This window comes from Halyomorpha halys, unplaced genomic scaffold (genome assembly GCF_000696795.3).
Source record: "Halyomorpha halys isolate HHAL.00 unplaced genomic scaffold, Hhal_1.1 Scaffold480.1, whole genome shotgun sequence".
Taxonomy (NCBI): Eukaryota; Metazoa; Arthropoda; class Insecta; order Hemiptera; family Pentatomidae; genus Halyomorpha; species Halyomorpha halys.
The window spans coordinates 4,155-26,855 of record NW_027116427.1 but is presented as its reverse complement, the minus strand read 5'-3'; the positions used below and the strand labels follow the sequence as shown (position 1 = coordinate 26,855).

Here is a 22,701-nt window from a genome sequence, read left to right as displayed (position 1 = left end):
AAATATTTTTTCTAAAAGAAAAATGTCACAATCTCATGCCATTTTTCAATTTCAGGTACTTTTTAAATATTGCTTGATTTAACTATCTTAAAGTGTCCTCTTCCTGTTTTAAGCAAATATTTCAAAAGTAATTTAGGACCGTCGCTCCCTGGAGATGGGGCAGGACTGGTTGGGAAGGATTGCCTTTTTCTTGTGTTATGATCTCCTCTTGTGAGATTGTGACATGTTGTACATCAGTCAGAGGAATGTTACCCCAACAATTGGATCATCCACAGAATTTGTTGAGACGAATGGGTGTTGTGTGATCAGTGTTCTCAATAGAAATATAGGTACTCTGTTAGCAGAAACAAATAAAAAAGTTAAAGAAGAATCGATGTAATCTGACTGTTGAAAAGTGTACAAAAATTAAGAGAGGCTAATTATAAATATTTTAAAGTTATAATTTTATTGACACTAATAGCGGTTTGTAAACTCCAAATATTGACACACTAGAGTTTATCAAAATGAAGAAACAAACAACATAAAGGGACTGAACACCAACACTAAGATTTGTATTTTGTTGTGTCATAATCATAAGGAAGAAGACCCTATTTATCACAATTTTGAATACCACTATGGAATTTAGCTCGCTTTAATAGTGTACTTTTATTTTCCATCATTTAATTAATTTTTTTTTTTTTTGTTTATGATAATGATAATATGAACTGCTACAAACCATGAAGTGTCAGGTTTAGTACTTTGTAAGGAAGTACTGTTTTTAGAACAATGGCTGTATTAGACAGCTCCGAAAACCCACAGGGTTGACTAAAGGCTACAGTAACAGAATAAATAATTATATGCCACAGCCGGATTTGGAGTTAGTGTAATTGAAATTTAATGTTATGTTACTATGAATGAGGTAATGTATGGTGTCAGGATATAACCTATACATTTAGATATAACTAATTTCTAAGTACTATGGTTACTAATAACAATGATAAGTACCATGGTTACTAATAACAATGGTAAGTACTTTGATTACTAATTACAATGATAGATTGAGTAAATAAACAGATACTTGATGAGTAAATAGTTTTAACCTCAATATTTTTCAGGGGAAATTTTCTATTATTTATTCACCGCACGGAGTGGAAAGCAGAGAGGTACAACTGAATGTGACTAGCGATTTAATCGGGACATATTTTTACAGAATAATTCTGAGCAGCGAACCTCATACAATGAACATAATTCCTATCTCTAATCCTCTTGGTTCTAAATTTAATTTCATCTTGAGATTGCCAAAACCAATAATTAAAAATGTTCCTTTACCTTCTAAAAATAGCATTGTTAAAAGAAAATCCTTCATTGCAGAGCATAAAGTGGTTGCTTTAAATAATGTTGTAAGAATTTATGCAGTGATTCATACTCAATTCCGAAAGAGAACGTCAGTTAAAGAAGTACTGATTTTCATGGCAAAGGTGGACAACTTTTTATAAATAATTAAAAATATTTTTAGTAATTAACGATTTAATAATTCTCTTATAGATATAATGAAAAAGAATGAAATTTCTCCATGGGTGGACAAAACGTATTGCTTTTACTGAGAAATACTTTTTCTTAGAGGTACTGCCCAAAATTGATTGGGTTTATCCCATACTTAAACATTCTGTAACAAACTAAAAAATGGCATATTTATTTTATATGGAGTAGGTCTGGAATATTACTAGAGTAATAAGGGTCTGGAATGCATGGACAAGGGTTTTCTTTCAATAAATTCTGTCTAACTCAAAACCATTTTTGAGCTAATAGCTTGGCTACTCCAAAATTCATTCATTTTTTAACATTTATTTAGTAATTCGATGAAATACAATGTAGGAAAATATGTTTTAAAAGCATGGTGGCAGTACTGGCCGACATTTGTGAAACTTCTGGAAATGAAATAATACATTGAAAATTTATTAATGATTATATTCATTTCACAAAAAACAATACCATTTATTAATAATATACACGGTCAATCAGTGATCTTCCAGTTTTATTTTATTTTAATTGAATTATACCTCATTATAAAGAGGATGAAATTCTGAACAGATTTCCTTCACTTATCTTCTCCACTTTTCGCCTCTCTATCTCAGTATAGCATCAAGATACAATTTTGAATTATAGCTTATTACAAAGAAAATTAAATACTGAACATTTACAATGGGTATTGAGTATCCAACTCCAATTTTTAGTTCTCATGATATTTTAATTCAAATGTTTAAAAACTCGTTATCATTTCATTTCTAGCACAATTTTCAATTATAGCTTATTTCAAAGAGGATTTAATGCCGAACATGGTTTTTAGTTTTCTAGATATTATAATCTGAATCCGAAACACATTGAGCATTGCAGCCTACCACTACTGTTTCATCTCTAGCATTCCAATTGAATCAAACATAATAATTGGAGTATAATATTTATTATACATATTGGAAACAATATAGTTATCAATAATAAGGCTTAAGTCTTAATTGAAGCTAATATAATATTAATAAATTTTTGACTTTAAAAGAGTTCACATTGACAACTCTGGTCTGGAAATGAAATAAGGTTTATTATATCATTGTTGTCAGACCGATATCTGCTATGTGCAAAAAGTGCAATGTTTGACACTTTGGAGTTTTTATTTGACAAAGGTGATACACATAGCATATTTTTTTAGTGACCACAGTTCACCATATTATGCTTAGAGTCACATAGCAGTCTATATATAATACAAAAATTTGGTTAGTAGATTAGTCATAATAGTCAATAGGTCAAAATCTTTAATGTCCAGTATGACAACAATACACATTGTTTCTTTAAGCTTTAATTTAATCTTTTAGACAACCTCTTCTACCTCAATATTTACATTGATTATTGTGTACTTTTGGAAGATAAGACTGTCGAAGTCACAATTACTTTTTCCAGGTGATATAAAGATTTTAATTCAAAGAAAAGCTCCTGGTATTTTCTAATTTTTTGGGGGGATTGTTACATCAATGATTATCTGTGAATAACCAAAATGTCCTGTACTATGTAATTATGCAATACCCTATGGTCCGTAATTATTTTTTCAATTCAGTAAACCTTCATGTTGGAATTTTCCAAAAGTTTTTCAGGAGGGTATTAGGTCGAGTAATAAGTAACTTCCGATTCAGCAAAGCAGAATCTATTGTTCATATCTACCTGCTATGAGTTATCATTACGACAAGTTTTACTTTTCACTATATAGACTTCACTTTATTTAATATTTTTTCAACTGTTTTGTGTGATACACATATGTTAAACTTTTTTTTTTTAACCTCTGAAATGGAGGGTTTTCGAATGGAAAAAACCTTCAATTCTGAAGAGCAAGTCAAAAACTTCTTCCAGTCCAAACCAGTCAAATTTTACAAGAAAGGAATTGATAAACTGCAAGGAAGATGGAAGAAGATTATAGATATTAGTGGTGAATACATAATAAATAAATATAATTTTGTTATTTAATGAGAGAAAAATAAATATCTGATAAAAAAACGGAAATTACTTATGACTTAACCGTAATATTTGGATAGTATGGGAGCTGTTAATTGGTCAGTAGTCCTAGGCTCCTGCATGAACTTTGGTGGAATGTTTTAGACACATTGTACAATAATCCTGCTGAAAATCTTGTTCAATCTCTCCTCGGCCATCCTTTGTATGTAAAACCTAAGTCTTCTTGTCCCCATTTCTGTTTCCAAATCAGGGGTTTCACTGTAAATTTCTCTGTTGGATTTCAGTCTGTATCCTTCTATTGCTATTTTGGGCCCGTGGATTCTTCTAAAAATCCTTTCTATTTTCAGCAATTTCTCCAGACTGGGAAAGAACATAGTCTCTGTTCACTTGTTTTACCTCTGTACAGTAGTGCCTAAGTTTGGCCTTCAAAACAATATTTTGTTCTTAATAAATAAAAATATATAATAAATAAATAAATATAAATAAAAAATACAATAAATTAAAATCTAAAATAATTTAAAATATTTTTTTCTTGGTTCCTAAAACACATTGGAAAGAAGCCTCAGAAATGTGTAGTAATATTTTTCGATCTAGTATCACCAAAAAAAATTCTTTGAAATCAGTAATCTCACGTTCGTAGCCTCCCCTTGTAAATCTTATTGGTTATTGAGGAAGTTGGTTTCCAAGTATTTAAGGCGTCTTGTATATGTTGAGACATATTTCTAAGTTATTTAAAGTAATTTAAGTTTGTTTTGAAAAAAACTATAGCTGACCCATATTTTGGGGGAAATAAATTTAGATTACTCTAATTAATTAATTACTCTCACTTTTTAAACTTAGGTTTTATATTAGCCCCTATTAGTCGCTAGCTTGTACTTTTTTGTATCCTTACTAGATTGTATGTGGTTCCGTTAAGTATGCAAAAAAAATTGAGTATTGTTATAATTACATTTTTGTTAGAAATTATTTATTGTACACATATTATGCCTCATGAGGTAGTCTGTCCCTGCCAATGCCATGTGTTCTGAAACTAAGATATTTCTAAATTTGTTGCCTCTAAATAGTAAGCTGAGATAAGTGCTAATTTATTTCCAATTATTATTATAAATATTTCACATTTTGGTTTTTTATTTTGCAGTCCGATAATGCAGACATAACAATAAATCCTGTAGAGAATTTGTCACTCGTTGAAGAACTTTTTTGTACTTACGAACCGACTTTGGTTGGTACGAGCACTGATTTGGTGACAGTTCAATATTTTAAACCATGCCAGATCTTTGTGTGAGTCTTATATAATACATTTATTATTATGCCTTATAATATCAAATTTAAAATAGATTTATTTTTTAATTTATAATAGGTTATGGTATTGTACTAGTAATTACATAATAATCATTGAATGATTTTTTAAAAAATGTATTTCCATCATGAAAGTAATAATGAAAATGACTTATTTTTTAAATAAACAAAATTTCTCATATAACAAAATTAAAAATATTATTAACATGTGAATCATTTAATATTGCTCAAATTGTACTATAAAATTTTATTAAAAATATAGCAAACTATGTTACTATTACAAATCTGTAAAAGTAAAATAAATTATTATTTGATGCGAAACAGGACTACGCAACTATGACTCAGGTTTCTTTTTCAATTTCTTCCGTCCATGTTCTCCTAGGCAGGAGTTTTTTACTGTCTACCACAAGCACCGCATGTTTCAGGAATTTCCGGTACTCTGTTCTATTTGAACACAAATGCTGTGTAGTCCCAAGCCTCTGTGTTTCTTGTTTGATTTGTACCGTGTATTCGTGATTCAATTTATGTCCCATAATCCTGCTGAAAATCTTGTTCAATCTCTCCTCGGCCATCGTTTGCATGTAAAACCTAAGTCTTCTTGTCCCCATTTCTGTTTCCAAATCAGGGGTTTCACTGTAAATTTCTCTGTTGGATTTCGGTCTGTATCCTTCTATTGCTATTTTGGGCCCATGGATTCTTCTAAGAATCCTTTCTATTTTCAGCAATTTCTCCAGAATAGGAAAGAACATAGTCTCTGTTCTGTACAATATCACTTGCTTTACCTCTGTACAGTAGTGCTTTGTATTGTGTAAATTCTTGGATCTAATGATGAAAAGGATCTCCTTCGTTCCACGACGACTGACCATTCATTATTTTCTAGAGCTGTGTTTGACTGTGCTCTGACTTCTTGCTGCAGATTCACGTTCGTTGCATTTTCGGAATGCGATTCCATGCTCATTTTTCGTTCTTTTTTTATATTGACTGGCACAACTTCAAAACAGTTGTCCGAAATTCATACCTCATTACTGAAGCAGTTCTTCAGAACGATGCACCAGTTTTGAAGTTCCAACCGGATCAAAATGTCGACCTAATTTGTATCAAATTATTTTTCAAACTTATGATAAATTAGGTTCCAGCTTTCTTTTTAACCTATAAATATAAATTTAAAGTTTGGCCTTCTTGAATATGCATTCTTTATTATAAATGCTACTGGTTAAGTAGCATAAATCCTCCAAAGTTTTAACCCTGTATTCCATGCTTTCTTTCTCCGACAAATTTCTGCTGATTATTTTACCCAAGTATTAAAGCTTTTAACTACCTGGATTTTACTGAATTCCGTTTTTATTTATTTCTTACCAAAGTTGGGATTATTGGTCATAAATGTAGTCTTCTGAAGGGAGATTTTAAGTCCTGTCCTTTCAGCTACTCTCCTCAGAGAATTTATCTGTCCATTCGCCTCCTCCTCTGACTCTACCAGTTGGGCCAAGTCATCTGCAAATGCCAGACATTTTACCAGGATATTGCTTCTCTGATTTCCTACCTTAGCTCCTGATGTTTCTTTTTTCCCCATAAGGTCCTCACAACCTTGAGAACAACATTGTAGAAAACAGGTGAAAGTCCATCCCCTTGTCTAACACCGGTTCTTATCTGAAATGGTTTAGCTGATATTCCCTCTTAATTTTATTTTTGAGTTGGTTTCTGTCAATGTTTTTTCACCAAGTTTATGGTTTTTTGATCTATTCCATATTCCCTCAGGATTTTTAGTAAGGTTTCTACTGTCTATTGAGTAGTATGCTTTTTCAAAATCGACGAAAGAGATATAAAGATTTTTCTGTGGTCCATTCAGATAGTATTTCATTAGAAGGTTTAAACTAAGTATCTCTTTTTGGCAGGATCTTTTTTTCCTGTATAGTAAAATAAATTATGTATAAATTGAAGCAATTATTTTCAGAACGTGCTTAATACATTTTCAAATATTTTATGAGAAGTTATTTAAAGGGGAGACTATGCTTGTGGGATTACCGATTTTAATGAAACTTTTTTGTGTGAAAAATATTTTACATACTTTTAGATATTTTATTTAAATACCTGTTTCACCTTATAATCCAATAAGACCTGACGTATGGAGTCTCGCTATAGAAAATTATTTTATAATTTCACTCCAAGTGATATTTAATAATTATAAAAATCAACAAATGGCAAAAGTTATAATTTCAACAACATAAATAGACAGTTAATTGTTTTATAGTGATCATGATCAACTAAGTTTCAAACCAAAATATTTAAAACTATTTCAATGAATTTGTAAAGTTTCAAATAATTATGAGAAATCATTAGAAGTCATCGTTAACAACAGTGAACTTGAGTTTTGAAAAAATAGCCTCCAAAAATTTCTAATTTTTTATTTATATGAAAATTCATATTTAAGGGTTTCAAACGACATTAACATTAACAAACGAATCTTACTTGGTTTTTTCTGAACAAAAATATTTTTGTCTATTTTACAGGAAGAAATTTTTTTTTGTAATACACTTAAACTCATATGAAACAAAAAAACAATATTTTGTTCTTAATAAATAAAAATATATAATAAATAAATAAATATAGTATTTAAGGCGTATTGTATATGTTGAGACATATTTCTAAGTTATTTAAAGTAATTTAAGTTTGTTTTGAAAAAAAACTATAGCTGACCCATATTTTGGGGGAAATAAATTTAGATTAATTAATTACTCTCACTTTTTAAACTTAGTTTTTATATTAGCCCCTATTAGTCGCTAGCTTGTACTTTTTTGTATCCTTACTAGATTGTATGTGGTTCCGTTAAGTATGCAAAAAAAATTGAGTATTGTTATAATTACATTTTTGTTAGAAATTATTTATTGTACACATATATTAAATTCAAATAATTATTTATTTAGAAAAGGCAGTGATATTTAATTGGTGATCTCAATTGTTTTGTTATGGATACATAACTAATAAGCAGTCCTACCGATTCTTCCAACAAAAAATACTCGCTCAGTGCCTTGAAAAACAGTATAACTATTTAATAGTTACAGTAATGTCGCATTGGGTTTGGTGTAATTGTTAATATTATAAAGAAAGTCAGTGAAGTAACTGCTACTTTAACAATCGCATGTATACGCCTTGACAGTGAACTACCATACACTTTCAGATATTGCGGCTAAAGTGTTAGCTTCTACCACAGTATAACTACTTGAAAGTTACAATCATGACTGCATTAACTATCAAGACTGTTTTACTGGGCCGGGTTAATGGTGCAAATAATGCAAGTGGACTAACAGTTGCATTAACTGTCATATGTATATGCCTTGAAGTGAACTGTCACAACATTTCAACCTTACTGAATGTAATTACGATAGGCAGAAAAACATTGTTCTTATATATTTGCCCAAAAATTTAAAATTGTATCAGCCACAGGCACCATAAATAAATTATCATGGGGCCCAAAAACAAATCAGGGAGTTATGCTTTGTTGCCTTCCCACATGACATACAACCACAATGACAAAGTACTGTTGTCACGTGAGAGGTGACATACAACCGATTTTGTTAATACAAAGCCTTCACTAGATATAGCATTATTGTAAAATGTTCTTGAAGAAAGTTTTGATCATGGATGGATCTATATTAATTGGTCATTCTAATTACTGTTCTCATTTGTAATTATCTGAACATCTCAGTTAGATACTTCATATATGTTATTAAACCATTGCATTATTTTATAATTAATTTTTGTCGACAGTTATAAACTTGTGTGCCAGTGTGAAGCTCCTCAGCCACAGGGTCCGTTCGATATTTATGTCTCCGAACCATTTGTACTCACATTCAAAAATGTATTTAATTACTCTCAGAATTATTCTTGCTTATGTGTTTATGATGAATGCTGTTTAAAAATATCTAAACCATTATTTACTTTGGAAGCCAAAGAGGTATATTTTCTTATTCAGATATTAGTTTCAGTACTTAAACATAAAAAAAATACAAATCACAGTATATGAGCATTTATATTTAAGAAATGGTTTGAAAAGCTTTCGGAATCGTATTAGTGCTAGAGCAACAAGGTTCCCATGCAATTATAACTCATCATTTGTGATGAATCTGGTAGTGAATACAACATGTTGGTGAATACAACATGAATCTGGTAGTGACAACTTTTGTTATTGTTTTATGAAAAGACTGAGATTCAAGCAGTGATTAAGTACCTTGTAGAGAAAGGTATGAAAGCAAAGGAAATTCATGCTGACTTTCAGAACACACTGGGGGGCTCCTTCATATTCAACTGTTGCCAAGTGGACCAGCGAGTTTAAATTTGGTCGGGAGAGCTTATATGATGATCCATGTAGTGAGCGGCCAAAAAGTGAACCCCAGAATTTATCGCAAAAGTGCATAAAAAGGTCATGGAGAAATGGTCCAGCATACGGTGGAACATCCGGCCAAAAACATGAATCTGCTACAGAGATGTATTAACCCATCTTCGGATAGGCCATACTCGACTCACCCACTGTCATCTCATGAAGGAGAGAGGATGCACCGATGTGTCGCTGCTGCTGAAGCGATCTCGCTGTTGAGCACGTTCTTACTGGGTTGTTCTGGAGTCACACCAATTCTCTTCATGTGTACAGGAAATGATCAGAGAAGACTCCACAACAGTAATAAATTTTGTGAAGTGTAAATCGTAATTGTTAATATGTAATGGTAATTGTGATTATAAATTTCTCACTTTATAATTTCAACTGTATGAACATGCCAATGGTAATCGAATTTGTAAATCAAGTGTAAATGGCCTAAGTGGTCGAAACACTTTAATAAATAAAAAAAGGTCATGGAGGATCGTCGACTGAAAATGCATGAGATTGCTGAAGCTGTAGGGATGTCATCTGAACCGAAGAATTGGGAATGAAAAAATTATTTGCAAGATGGGTGCCGCGGCTCTTGACATTGGACCGTAAACGCACCAGATTGGAAATGTCCGAACAAGATCCGGCCCATTTTCAGTGCAACCAACTAACCAAGCTAAACATTTTCCTAGGGGGACGGAGATTTCCTACAACAGAAGAACTGACAGCTGAATTGGAGAGGTATTTTGCAGGCCTGGTTTCATGGTTGGCATGGTCATTTTCGAGATGGGATCAAGGTGTTGGAACATCTCTGGACCAAATGCATTAATCTGCAGGGAAACTATGTTGAAAAATAAAAGCAGTTCCACCGAGGTAAGGCACTTCTTTCTAGTACATTCCGAGAACTTTTCAAACCACCCTCGTAATTCTAGGTTTCATAACAATTAAAAAGGAAAGATGATATATATGGATTAGTAATTTTAATCTGTTATGAAACCTTTAGTTTTTATCATTGAATAAGAACTTAAAGTATACACAATGTATGGCTCACAGGCAACCATTATTGTATACATTAAAATAAATAAAAATAATTTTTAATAGCCTGGGACAAAGTGGACCTAAAGATACTGTACTAGACAAACCTGTGTCATTTAAGGTTATGACTGTAATAAATCCTCCAAATATTCAATTAGATTTTATTAATTAAGTATTTGGCAACTTATCTAATTTTTAAAAAACATAAATATTTATAGTAACTCGTGTTCACTTAAGTAACTTTAAAGTCCACCCCCAGGCCGGATTCGAACCAGCACTGCCCGCAATTCTCTAAGTTTGCAGGTTGCTAAAACTTGCGCCTTAATCACCTGAGCTACAGATGACCCCCTCTCAATGCCTGCCTGTCTTGGGCTAAGCTTTTCCAGTTTTCCGCACTCTGCTCTTTCGCAACTTTGTCGATTCTGCCTATCCATCTGGTTAATGGCCTCTCACGTGGTCTCTTGCTAACTATACTGGCATTCATTGTTGTTTAGAGGCATCCTGATGGATTGCTTCAAACCACATGTCCCTCATCTTACCTCCTTGCCTCCATATCGTGAGATATACAATTTTTATTGTGTCAACACAAAAGATTATAGTTAATATAATATACTAAAATAATAATTATATATGGATTCAATGATATAATAATTACTTCTATTGTGTTTCTCAAGGTAATAGAGATACAAATATCTGTGAGTGATGATAAGTTTGAAAACTCGTCAATGGTAAGGATATCTAATTTGGAAAACTTATACCACTGGGATTATTATTTCGATGTGCATCGATAAAAATCTGTACATTTAAATATTCCTGTAAATATATTTTTTTTTGTGATATTTGGTGTTTAATATTTTATATTAGACTGAGAAATTTAAGTATCTGTGAACTACAATATAAAAAAAAAACAATGAAATTCAAGAGGAAATAAAAGCTAAGTTAATGGTTGGAACCTAAAATTGGTAATAAATTAAACTATCATACTTCTTCTTGTCCTATTGGATTTTTATGAAATGTGTACACTATGTTAAAGTAAAGAGATAAATATCGCTTAATATTAAGTCAGTTTATACAGCTTTATGTTGAATGCTGTTCCATAAATGAAATAACTAATATTAGTTGCCTGTTTTGGCAAAGTTTATTATATAGATACTAATGGATTCACATTATATTCTAATGATCGTAGTTTTCCTAAGACAGAAAATTCAGTAATGATTCTAGATAACACCTTACAATGATGAACTCATTCAACCAACTAAGATAAAAAGTAAAAGAAGGAAATATATGATAAGGGTATCTCCTTCCTTTAAGATTAGAAGTCTTGTGAGTGTTTCGGAGAAAGAAACTTCAAAGTAAGAGGCTATGATTCAGAACAACTAGGAGCTTTAAGAGAGGATCTTTGTGTCAATATTAAGGTTTAAAAATTAGATATTTGACTCCCTGAGAATCATATGCAAGTTAACCTCTGCAGTTATTTCTTATCAAGACACATTGAGGAGTCTACTTTAAGAATATTGATAATAATAATAATGGAGGCCTAACGAACCTGAACGTTCTATGCCGATACCACTATTTGTTCTCTCGATACATCTGTCCAGTAATTCCCCTCCAAACCTAAATCTACTAAGTCTTAACGCAATCCTTCCATCTATGTTTTGATCTACCCCTTGGATTTTTACCTATCGGTTCACTGTTTATTCATATTTTAGGGATCTTAGTCCCACAGCCTTACACCCCTATCTTATTCATACAATTCTATAACCTGAATGGTATTTAGCGGATCCAGTTTAAGAATATTAAAAAAGAAATATAATAAAATTTGGAAGTGTGTTTCATGTGACACAACTGAACATTGACTCAGTGCATATCTGCTCAGTATATTGTTATCACGTGGTTTCTTGGAGCCAAAGTGTAACATCGCGATGACTTGACTCTTGGTCAAGATCTGCTTCTGGGCTCCTCGAATGAGACATTGTTTAAAAACAAAAAAGAATATAAAAAGTTCCACTTTAATCAAAACATTTTCTTGTAACTTCATTTTTCATTTCTTAGCTCGTTATGAACTGATAACTAATCACTAATTCTCGAATACTAGTTCTTATTTATAGAATCATAATAAAATCCTCTTGCCCTCATTAAGAAACGATGATGACACTTGAACAACACAAAGAAAGTAATCTCCATAACACCACTTACAGCAGGTTAGTGATACAATATATCCTACTCTCCGTCAAAGTGAAGTGAAGTCATTAAGTGGGGAGTTAATTAAAGGTTTACGTTGAGGTTCATAGGAATATCCACCATTGTAATCTAAACTGAAACAGAAGGCAGCCAGTGATTGCATCATACTGTCAGGGGCCTCCTAAGCAAAAATTACGCTAAGAGGCGGGGATGAGTCCACGCCTTTTGGAGACAACTTTACATTGAAATTAATAGGGATTTCAAACATTAATATAATTATTTGTAAAACCATTCATTTAATCGCAAATGTGAAGAGAGTAGAAGTTGTAATACATATTACTTACAATAAATTTGATATATATATACTTACAATAATGTGATATATCTGCAATGAAAAACCATTAACCAATCCTTTCTCTGTATTGTTTAGACTCATTTCAATTTGAATATTAAGGATCCCAAAATATATTTACTGTTATAAAAAGGAGTCAATATTAAATTGAATTAACTTGATCAATTTTTCAATTAATATTTTCTAAGAACAGTTAATAAAATATTAATTTCTTTTAAGGAAATCATTAAAATATAAAGTTTCCAAATAATTGTATATAATAATAAATAATTGTTTGTGATATAATGGAGAAAGTTGTCTATTAAAAAGAGTAAACCTTATTTTTTTCAATGGTCTATGTTTACTACAAAAAAGTGACTGAAAATTCAAAAACTAATATCAGCAACACAATGTGAGTGAGTATGCTTTGAGTTATTCTCAATTTATTTTCTTAATCTACCTCCTAGCCATTTCTTGCATACAGGGTGTGGCAGCAACTCTCAACAGTCCTGTGAGCTTACCCACTCCATTATACTCCTTCCTCCTATACATACAGATTTTAGAATATGGATTTCTTCTCCATCCTAACCTGACATTAGTTTTCCCCTTGCTATATACACAGTTCATGTCCATATGTTTCAACATCTATACTATTTTATTTTTAAGGGATTCACTTTAGGCAGGGGCTCCACTATTGATGCACTTCTTTTAGTTAATGTGTTCTCTTGGTCATCCAATTAAGCCATTTGCATCATAAGTGCGAATATCAAATAACATTTATTATTCACCATTGTAAAAAAGTAATCCAGTTCCCACACTTCATTAATTTTTAAAACTTTTAATTTTAGATCAACTATCATTATCAACTATCATATTAACAAATTTAGTTTACATTATCATATGTTTACATGAGTTTTATTTAATATACCGACATTTAATATTCGTGTTTTTATTTTAAAGTTTATTCACATCAGAAAGAGGGAGTCAGTTATTAAAAAAATAATATTTAGTAAATGAAAGCCAAATTTTATTCACTTTAACTGTTTTTATCTTTGGTTTTTTTTTCATGATATCTAAAAGCGCTCTTCATCTAACCTAACCATGAGAAGAGATATTTTCGAATAGGAGTGATTTCCTGAAGATTCTTATAATTTGCATTTCCAGCACATTAAGAAGAGATTTAATACATTTGTTTTATATTAAATACAGTTTTGAATTCATTATACTTGTCTTCTAATCATAAAATATCATTCTCACCACTGAAATAATTCCCTTAATATTGGGTATAATTTACAACACATTAGTACTAGTTTAAGACCTACAAATTGTTTACTGCCGTTTTCAAGACATGGCACCATCCTCATGATGTTGAAGGAATGCTATGCTGAGTTGTCCTTCGAAAAAAAATATACCTCTATAATATATCCAACTCAGCCTGGTATTCTTTGGCTCCAGAGATTGGGCCAATGGCTTTGGTCAATAAATTAAAGTTGACTCCTAATACAAAGTTTAAATTACTGAATATCTTGCTCAACGCTAATATAAATTCCTTAATATTATTTATAATTTATAAGACATTAGTACTAGTATAAGACCCATAAATTATTCACTGCCATTTTCAAGAGATGGTGCTGTCCTCAAGATGTTGAAGGAATGCTATGCTGAGTTGTCCTTCGAAAAAAAATATAGCTCTCTACTATATCCAACTCGGCCTGGTATCGTTTTGCACATCAGGTTGGGCCATTGTCTTTAAAATGGCTTTGGTCAATAATTTGAAGTTGATTAATATTTCTGAAGTAATACATCCCAAAAACGAGATTATCAACTACAGCAGATTTGTGTAAATATTGCTAAAGTAGAGAGTACATCTTTAAGATAGTAACAGTGGCACAAGTACACTCTGGTTAGTAAACTTGTTTTGAAGGTGTGGCATTTTTTAAATTATATCATAAATATTGTAAATATATAAAGTTAGATTCAGGTTCTGATATATTATTTTTTATTTAATTGATATAAAAAAATTCAGTAAAATTACAATTAGATATTTTTTTTTTCTTTTTCCATTGTATTCTCTAACTTTTAAACAATTTTCATATGACAAAAGTATAAAATGAGCTTTTTATAGTTTCTACTATATACAAACATTTTCCTGAAAATACTCGTGCAGTAGCCAAGTCCTACCTAAGTGGATCAGATAATTTTTTCGTTAATTTTGGACCATTACATCCAAATACTCCGCTTAGTGGCAATACCTTTTTTTGAAAAGAAAATGGAGTAAAGTCTGTTATAAATGTGTAAAACTCAATACAATTTTTACATATGTTTTTTTCATATAAGAGTTTTTGTAGTTTTATTATTGTAGGATTTGTATTAGTTCTTTGTAATTGAGTATTTCTGATTGCAATATTTACTTTTTGAATAATATCTTCATAGTCGAGAAAATTGCATTTTTTTGATGAACGAGATATAAGAAACTTTCTCATTTCAGCAATTTTCACATATGTTTTAGTTTGGTTTTTATATTTCATGTTTTGAGGATTTTTTTTAAATCCATATCCAATTTGATCGTTACTTATTAAATTTGGTTCTGATTTCTTCTGTTTGAATTCCTTTTTTATTGTTGCATTATTTTTTGAGCTCATTGAAGGTAAAGTGATTTTATGAACGACTTTCTTAATCTCTTCTTCTGTCATTTGTTTTGGTAGTAACTTGCATTTTGTATATTTCAGTTTTGACCCATGCATTTTTCTTAACCTAGACGAAACTCTGTCTGATACATCACCAAATGCATTTTTTTCTAAGTTTGATGAATCATCTGATTCATAGTTAAAACTTCTTCTATCTTCAATTTTATCTTTATGATCTAAGATTGTCTTTGTTTTGGACATTTTTCCTGTTACATTGTCAACATCAAATTTCAATTTGTTACATATACCAAACTTGGAATATACATTGTGGCTTTTGTCATTATTTTTTGTTAAATTTTTATTTGAAGCTAATTTGGTTTTAGTTTTTACTGTAGTATAAGCATTTAAATTACTCTTTTTCAAAAATATTAGATGTTCATTTTTATTTTTTTCATTAACTGCTTTATCATGCTCATCCTTAGCATCTTGTATGATGATTTTTTCTTTATTTGATAGTTTCCTGTTAGATTCATTCATAGTATCATCTACATACTGATGTAAATTTGATTTAATTGAGTTACATTTTCTAAAATTATTTATAAATTCTACTATATTCTCTTTGTTATTATTAATAGTATGTAAAAATGCTTCATCTTCAATTACTGATCTGTTTTGTTTGTTTTTCATTAAATTATTCCTGACATGGCCTTTTTCAATCATAGAATTATCGATTTTACCATTATAAGTAACTAACCTATTTCCTTCAATACAAAAATCAGTTTCACTTTCTTTTTCTTTTGTTGAATTATGAACCATGTTGAAAAACTTGTCTATTAACTGATTTTTTTCAATATGTCTACCATTGTAGGTTTCCTGTTCCACCAAATAGTCGACCAATTTTACCTCACAGTGTTTTATTTTATATTTTAATATATTCTCTTTTCTACTTTCCAAATCGGAAACTGTACGGTTTTTTATACTATTAGTAAAAGAAGAATTTCTTTTGTTCCATAATTTGCTATTGTCTGACTTAGTCTGAAATAAAGTTTTCTTTTCACTTATACATCTTATAGGAGATTTTTCATTTTCCAAATTAGAAAAAATGAGTGAATTTTCTCGAGAGTCATTTTGTCTAAGGCTTAGAGTACTTTCTATATAGGTGTTATAGGTTTCATTTATCAAGTCACTCTTGCTATTTTTTCTTGAACCTATGCTTGATCTTTTGGAACAGTCATCTAGTTTTACAGGAACTATGATAAAGTTATTAGAATTTTTTCTCTTTTCTTGTAAAGATAATGTTAAATTATTCTTTGTATTGTTTAATGCTTCGTTTAGATTTATTAAAGGCTGAACATTGAGTTTATAAAAATGCCTAAAAATATCTTCCTCTGATAATGTGGAATTCGTCGATTTCATCAGAATACTCAGATCAGAATTTTCATTTGAGACTATCCCTTCAAGTGTTGAACTTAATTCCAGGTTTTTATGGTTAGCAAAGGACAAATCTGTTCTGTTGAGTATCACACTGGTTTCGATATCTGCTGATTTACCTATCCTCAAGATCTTCAATTGTTCTATCATATTTCCAATCGATTCAGTTGTACGATTTGAAAGAATCGTTTCCTCCTCTATCGGTAAGTTTTCAAATGTTGATATTGTGCCTGAAATTGATTAAATCAGTATTTGTTTAAAAATTGACATAGCTAAGTGATAAATATTATGAGCAGTCATTATCAATTGGGCTGCAATCCGTCCAGGATTTCCCTGGAAATATAATAGCGTTTGAGAACAGCACCCGGAACGGTTTCTGGAGTAGTAAAACTGTCCAAGATTCCAAACTGAAAGGAAAATCAGAAAAGTGTTAGCAGTAGGGAAACTGATGGGGGAAGGGAGATTTTTTACTTTTTCTGTTAGGCAAATATCGGGTTTCCTAATATTTTTAAGATAGTTACCCATGTATTTTGCTGTATACATCAACACCGAGGTATGTATAAATTTGAATATCATGAAAACTACTACCCCTACAAAAATAAACGTTATAAACTATTAGATTAATTTTTATTAATATATTCTTGTTTGAGAGTGGTTTAGTTTATTTAAAAACAAATTTGATCCTTTTTTTTCAACTTTATTCTTTACAAACCCTCCAACGTTTCGACCCTCAGGTCATTCTCAAGGATACCTTCATTTACATTTAAAACAGTTGTTTAAGGTTGCAAATGTAAAAGAATGAAGAGAAGTGGATTGTAAAAGTTTTAAATTTAAGAAGGAATTATATAGAAAAAGTTATATGGGACAAAGGCAATTAGCCTGCATTTTTAAGATTTTAAAGTTTTAAATTTAAGAAGGAATTATATAGAAAAAGTTATATGGGACAAAGGCAATTAGCCTGCATTTTTAAGATTTTAAAAAAGAAAATGACATCAAAATGAAGGTATCCTTGAGAATGACCTGAGGGTCAAAACGTTGGAGGGTTTGTAAAGAATAAAGTTGAAAGATAAAAAGGATCAAATTTGTTTTTAAATAAAGTGATAAACTATATTATAGTACATTAAACTAGCTTTAATTTGAGTGCTAATAGACATTTCTACGTCAAATGGTTTTTGAGTTATAGATTTCTCTAAATAAATTCACTAACTACAGATTTTTCAGTGGATTTTTTATGAAATGTTGCTTTTAAAAAAGCTATATTTCGGGAACTTTTAACATAACTCTATTAGGGCTCATATTTTAGCAAATTTGCTTTACTGTAAATGACGTTCTATTACATTTTCTAGTGTCCTTGGTAGTTTCAAAGATACAGAGCTCAGAATGAAAAAATATTTTTTTTTAAATTTAAAAATAGCCGATCATTTTTTATTCCTCCAATCTATACTTGCAGACTCATCAATTTATATTAGTAATTATACATAGTTTTCATTAAAGTAATAAAAACTTGGGGTGGGAAAACTAGCTTTTTTCTCCTCTTGGGCTGTAAGTAACTATAAGTTTCACTCTGGCAGCTCAACCCCTCCATGATACTTCTGCTTGTAAGGTTTGCTTACAAATTAAAATCAACTGTGAGTAATGAGATAACTGTACTTGCCTATAACCATAACAGAAGATGCTTCACTACTTGTTGAGTGATTTAAAATAGGGGCGAGTGATGACTTTGGTTCCATTCTGAAACTAAAAACAAAAACTTCTAATGGGATAAATTACTATATAAATAATATTTTATACATAGTGACATGATAAAAACATGTGGAGAATCTACCCACTGATAGAACTCCAATAACATTTCTAGAGGAGAAGATCTCGAGGCCATCTTCTTTTCAGACGCCTAGGAGGATTATTAGGTAATGAAGGAGAAGCCAGGTTAGAAACAAGTGGATTTGGGTGGTTGAGAAGTTCATTATGGAAGGAACGGTATCTGGTTCTGGCCAAATCGGCTACATATGGAATATTGAGGTCTTGATGGATGACTTGATTTGTGACAAAGTAAGGAGCATTAAGGATTGGATTCTGGAGGAATTTGATGGTTTAGTGGAGTCCCAAAGCTCAACTCCGTATGTCCAGATAGGCCTTATAATAGTCATGTAGATCAGTCTTTTGTAATGGATTGGCAATTTAGACCGTTTGTCCAGTAAATGTTGCAATAGTCGGAATCTACGAGCAGTTTCTTGTCTTTTTAGTCTTGTATGAGGACTCCATGTCAGTCGTTTGTCGAGATGTAGTCCTATTTGTTTTTTTTAAATAAAAATTAATGAAATTGGGACAAAATAGGGTGATTTTATCATAATGTCATTAATTTTTAAAACTGTTAATTACAGATCAACTTAACAGTTATCACATTCTTTTTTATATAAAAAAAAAAATTCTTTGTGATATGAAAGTGATAATGTTAAGTTGATCTATAATTAAAAGTTTTAAAAATTAAAGAAATTGTGACAAAATAGGGTGATTTTGTCATAATGTCATTAATTTTTAAAACTTTTAATTACAGATCAACTTAACAGTAAATATAAAATAAGTAAATGAATGGAATATGGTCTGGATGTGGTCAAAAAAACTCAAATAGTAAATAATTATACTATTATTATTGAGCCAACGTTTCGCCCCACGTTGCAGGGCTTCGTCAGGGCTAAAAAAGATACAAACACTTGACATAGTACAAAAAAGAAAAAAACATTTGTGGAAAATAACAGGGGTATACAATGAAAAGTAAAAAATTAAAGGTTGTAAAGAGAAAATGAAAAGGTAAAGAAAAGAAAAAGTAACAGATAGATAAGAGATAAAAAAAGAAAAGAATAAAATCAAATATATAGGGAGATGGTCAGGGTTGCGGACAAAAGAGAAACAAAAATAGTTTACAACTATTTATTTTCCGACGTTTCGCCCCACTTTGCAGGGCTTCATCAGGGCTGTCCAAATAAATAAGTTGTCTGTTCAACTAGTAAACTATTTTTGTTTCTCTTTTGTCCGCAACCCTGACCATCTCCCTATATATCAATTTTTACGGTCAACTATACATACATATATACAATAAAATCAAATGATGTGATTGAATTCATACCTGTTTTGATGGGAGCCAAAGATAGAGGGAGCCCTTTGTATTGGGAGGAGTGGGGATGGCAGTTATTGTGTAAGATAAGATACATGAACATAAATGAAACAGGAAGGATAGTAAATATAAAAAATAATTAAACAAAAGGTGAGAATTTAGAGAAACCACGATAAAAGATATGACGATGAATATGATAAAAATATATGATGATGATGAAGTTGGACTTTGTCATCCTTCATAAAGATGAAAAGTCTGAAATTTAATTTTAAAAACTACCCTGATTGAGATTTAATATAGACAAAAATAACTACAAAATTTTACATCATTTTCCTAGTTAGTTCATTTTAAAATATATCTGGGCTCCTTTAATATGCAAGAATTTATAATTCTATCAATTTTACGATCGAATGCATATTTATAGTTAATTCAATATCCATTAGTTTCCAGAAAGAAATCATCTATAAAATAAATTCACACTTTTCCTTGGGTTCCAAAAATCTAGCCGCGGCTCCCGTCTGCCTACACCCATGGGTATCGATTTATTATAACTTTTGAGGGTGCCTAAGTCAATAAGATCACTTTATATGTACTCGAAGATGCAGACAACGTATGCTATCGATTTCAGGGATGTAATCTTTTTAAACCGGTGGAATTTTCTTATTTTTATCTTTAATTAATATGTTAGTAATGCGAAAGGTTAAAATAAGTCGATAGGTGAACGCACGATCTTAGAATCGATAGATTTTTCTGCACCTCCGAAAACATATAAAGAGATGCTTATGTTAAAAATCCGAAGTATTGAAATAACTTGATATACTTTAAATGTATTATGTGGTTTTTGTTGGAAAACTTTCTAAATTGTTAGAAATCCGGAAAGTTTAAATAAATTGATACTTGAGCGTGCGATCATAATGTAGATAGAATTTTGAATTTCCTCACCTCCGAAAACATATGAATGGACTCTAATGCCGGATATATACGTTTCTCGCACCCACTTGTAGCAAGTCCATGGCTTAACAAAGGCTTGATAAACCAGGAGCTTAACAAGGAAGTAACCAACGTCGGTATACACGCTTGTGTTCTCAAGATTTTTTTCGGGTATTAAATTCGATTTACACTATATTAATTATAAAAAGGAACAAAATTAAGGTAGGTGAAATAAATGAAAACGTAAGTAAAGTGCCCAAAAACCGACACTCGACGGGTGTTGGCCACAAACTTAAATTTAATGCCAGTTCAAATAACCCATCTACACGTTTGCGCATGCACGAATTTCCCTAATTGGCAAACGTGTAGACGCGTGGGCCGTCCGTAGCTCAGGTGGTTCAAATCCGGCCTGGGGTGTTTACTTTTTTCATAAGTGGTGGTCCCACAAAATGCATAATTTAAAATTAAATTGGATTTACTCTATTTTAATTATAAAAAGGGACAAAACAAATATAGGAGAAATAAAAGGAGACGTAAATATCAGCAAAGCAGGTGGCATTGGACGGGAACGGACCATTTAAACTTAAGAACATTGGAGAACGCCGAGGTAGAGTTATGTTGGGGGCCTGTAACAGTAAATTTTGTAATGACTGTAACTATCAAACAGTTACACCATGGTGGTGGCTGCTACTTTTGGAGCAATAATAGGGGTATTCATGATCTATGTTAAAGCGTGTTAAATGGAAAAACTCGTGTTAAATCGAAAAAAATTGCCTTCTTTTGCCGTGGTAAAACGAAATAACATTTAACATGGCTGAGAGTCTGTTACTTGGTCAGTTAAATCGAGAATGACGTCACACAATAGACCAATTGAGATCGCCGCCATATTAGTTGTTGTGACTTTCAATACAGTTGTCAATTAGCTCATCTTCATTCTCTTCTTCACAAGTTTGAAGATCAACAAGACACTCATAAGCTAAACTTTCACACAAATTCCACTTTTCACTCACTCTAGGCATGTTTTAATTAATTACTTAAATCAAAACTAAAGTAAACAATAACATGAGGGTCTGGAAGGAAGGTTATAAACATAAAGGCTTATACAACAAGTTGCTGAGAAAATCCGCTAGGGACTCTTATGCATTTTACGTTTAACATGACTTCAAATAGGGCTGCTCACAATCCTATAGTTATAACATTTAACATGGTAAAACATATAACATTTAACACAACATCATGAATACCCCTAATTTAAACTTTACGATAGTTTCATGTTAAGTCGTATGAATGCGACAGCTGCTTCACTGGCATTACTTGTACTATCCCGCCTGAGCTAGTGGGACAGTATTATCATGACTATAACAATCATAGAGTTCCAGTTATAACGGTGTCACTGATCCCCCAAGAGCGGGTTAAGTTGCGGGTATTTGTCAGGTAAAACGAGGGGGTATTTTCGTCCGGAGCACTGCTTGCAACCAAACCTTATTGTTATGAGCTTGTTTTAATATCCATCATCAATTGTTTGTACTTTATAAAGCATTCATTGAGATTTAAGATTTGTCGAACAACTTGAGATAGCACCTAGTAAGACGTGACAGTACTACTTTCTGTTACACTTACTCTAAAGTATCCATCAGCACTATCTTGTGGCAAAGAAATATCACTTGTTAAAATATTCAGAACTGGATATCTATAACCATGTGTTTAAAAAGAAATAACCTTTTATATTATTATTCTATTCATATTTATTATAAATATAGAATGAGAGAAGTACAAATAAACGAGATAACACTGTCATTAATTAAGTATAGTTTATGTCGAGGTGGTTGTGTTATATAGTCTGAATTCAATTGATAATGTGAGGTACTCTATACCAGAAGACATCGACAGTAAATGCTCAAATAGGTTAAGTATTGAA

At 31.2% G+C, this 22,701-nt stretch overlaps 2 protein-coding genes across 9 annotated transcripts in view; one reads left to right on the top strand and one right to left on the bottom strand.

Annotated features, from left to right (window-relative positions):
• LOC106683396 (hydrocephalus-inducing protein homolog) overlaps positions 1–10,988 on the top strand; it is a gene marked incomplete in the record, with an annotated part of 211,677 nt that extends 200,689 nt beyond the window's left edge. For all 8 annotated transcript variants that reach the window (XM_067053226.1, XM_067053222.1, XM_067053221.1 and 5 more), the window contains 4 exon segments: positions 1,095–1,457; positions 4,616–4,758; positions 8,542–8,728; positions 10,846–10,988. In XM_067053226.1, the coding sequence (XP_066909327.1) occupies positions 1,095–1,457; positions 4,616–4,758; positions 8,542–8,728; positions 10,846–10,962 (810 nt within the window).
• A 3,686-nt stretch (positions 10,989–14,674) lies between these two features.
• LOC106683395 (metacaspase-2) lies at positions 14,675–22,480 on the bottom strand. Its single transcript, XM_014424827.2, has 3 exons — positions 22,404–22,480; positions 18,396–18,478; positions 14,675–16,971 (listed from the first exon to the last, which is right to left on the bottom strand). Exons 1-3 carry the CDS (start codon positions 22,415–22,417, stop codon positions 14,861–14,863), a joined length of 2,208 nt encoding a protein of 735 aa, XP_014280313.1. The 5' UTR covers positions 22,418–22,480; the 3' UTR covers positions 14,675–14,860.
• Positions 22,481–22,701: the final 221 nt, after the last annotated feature.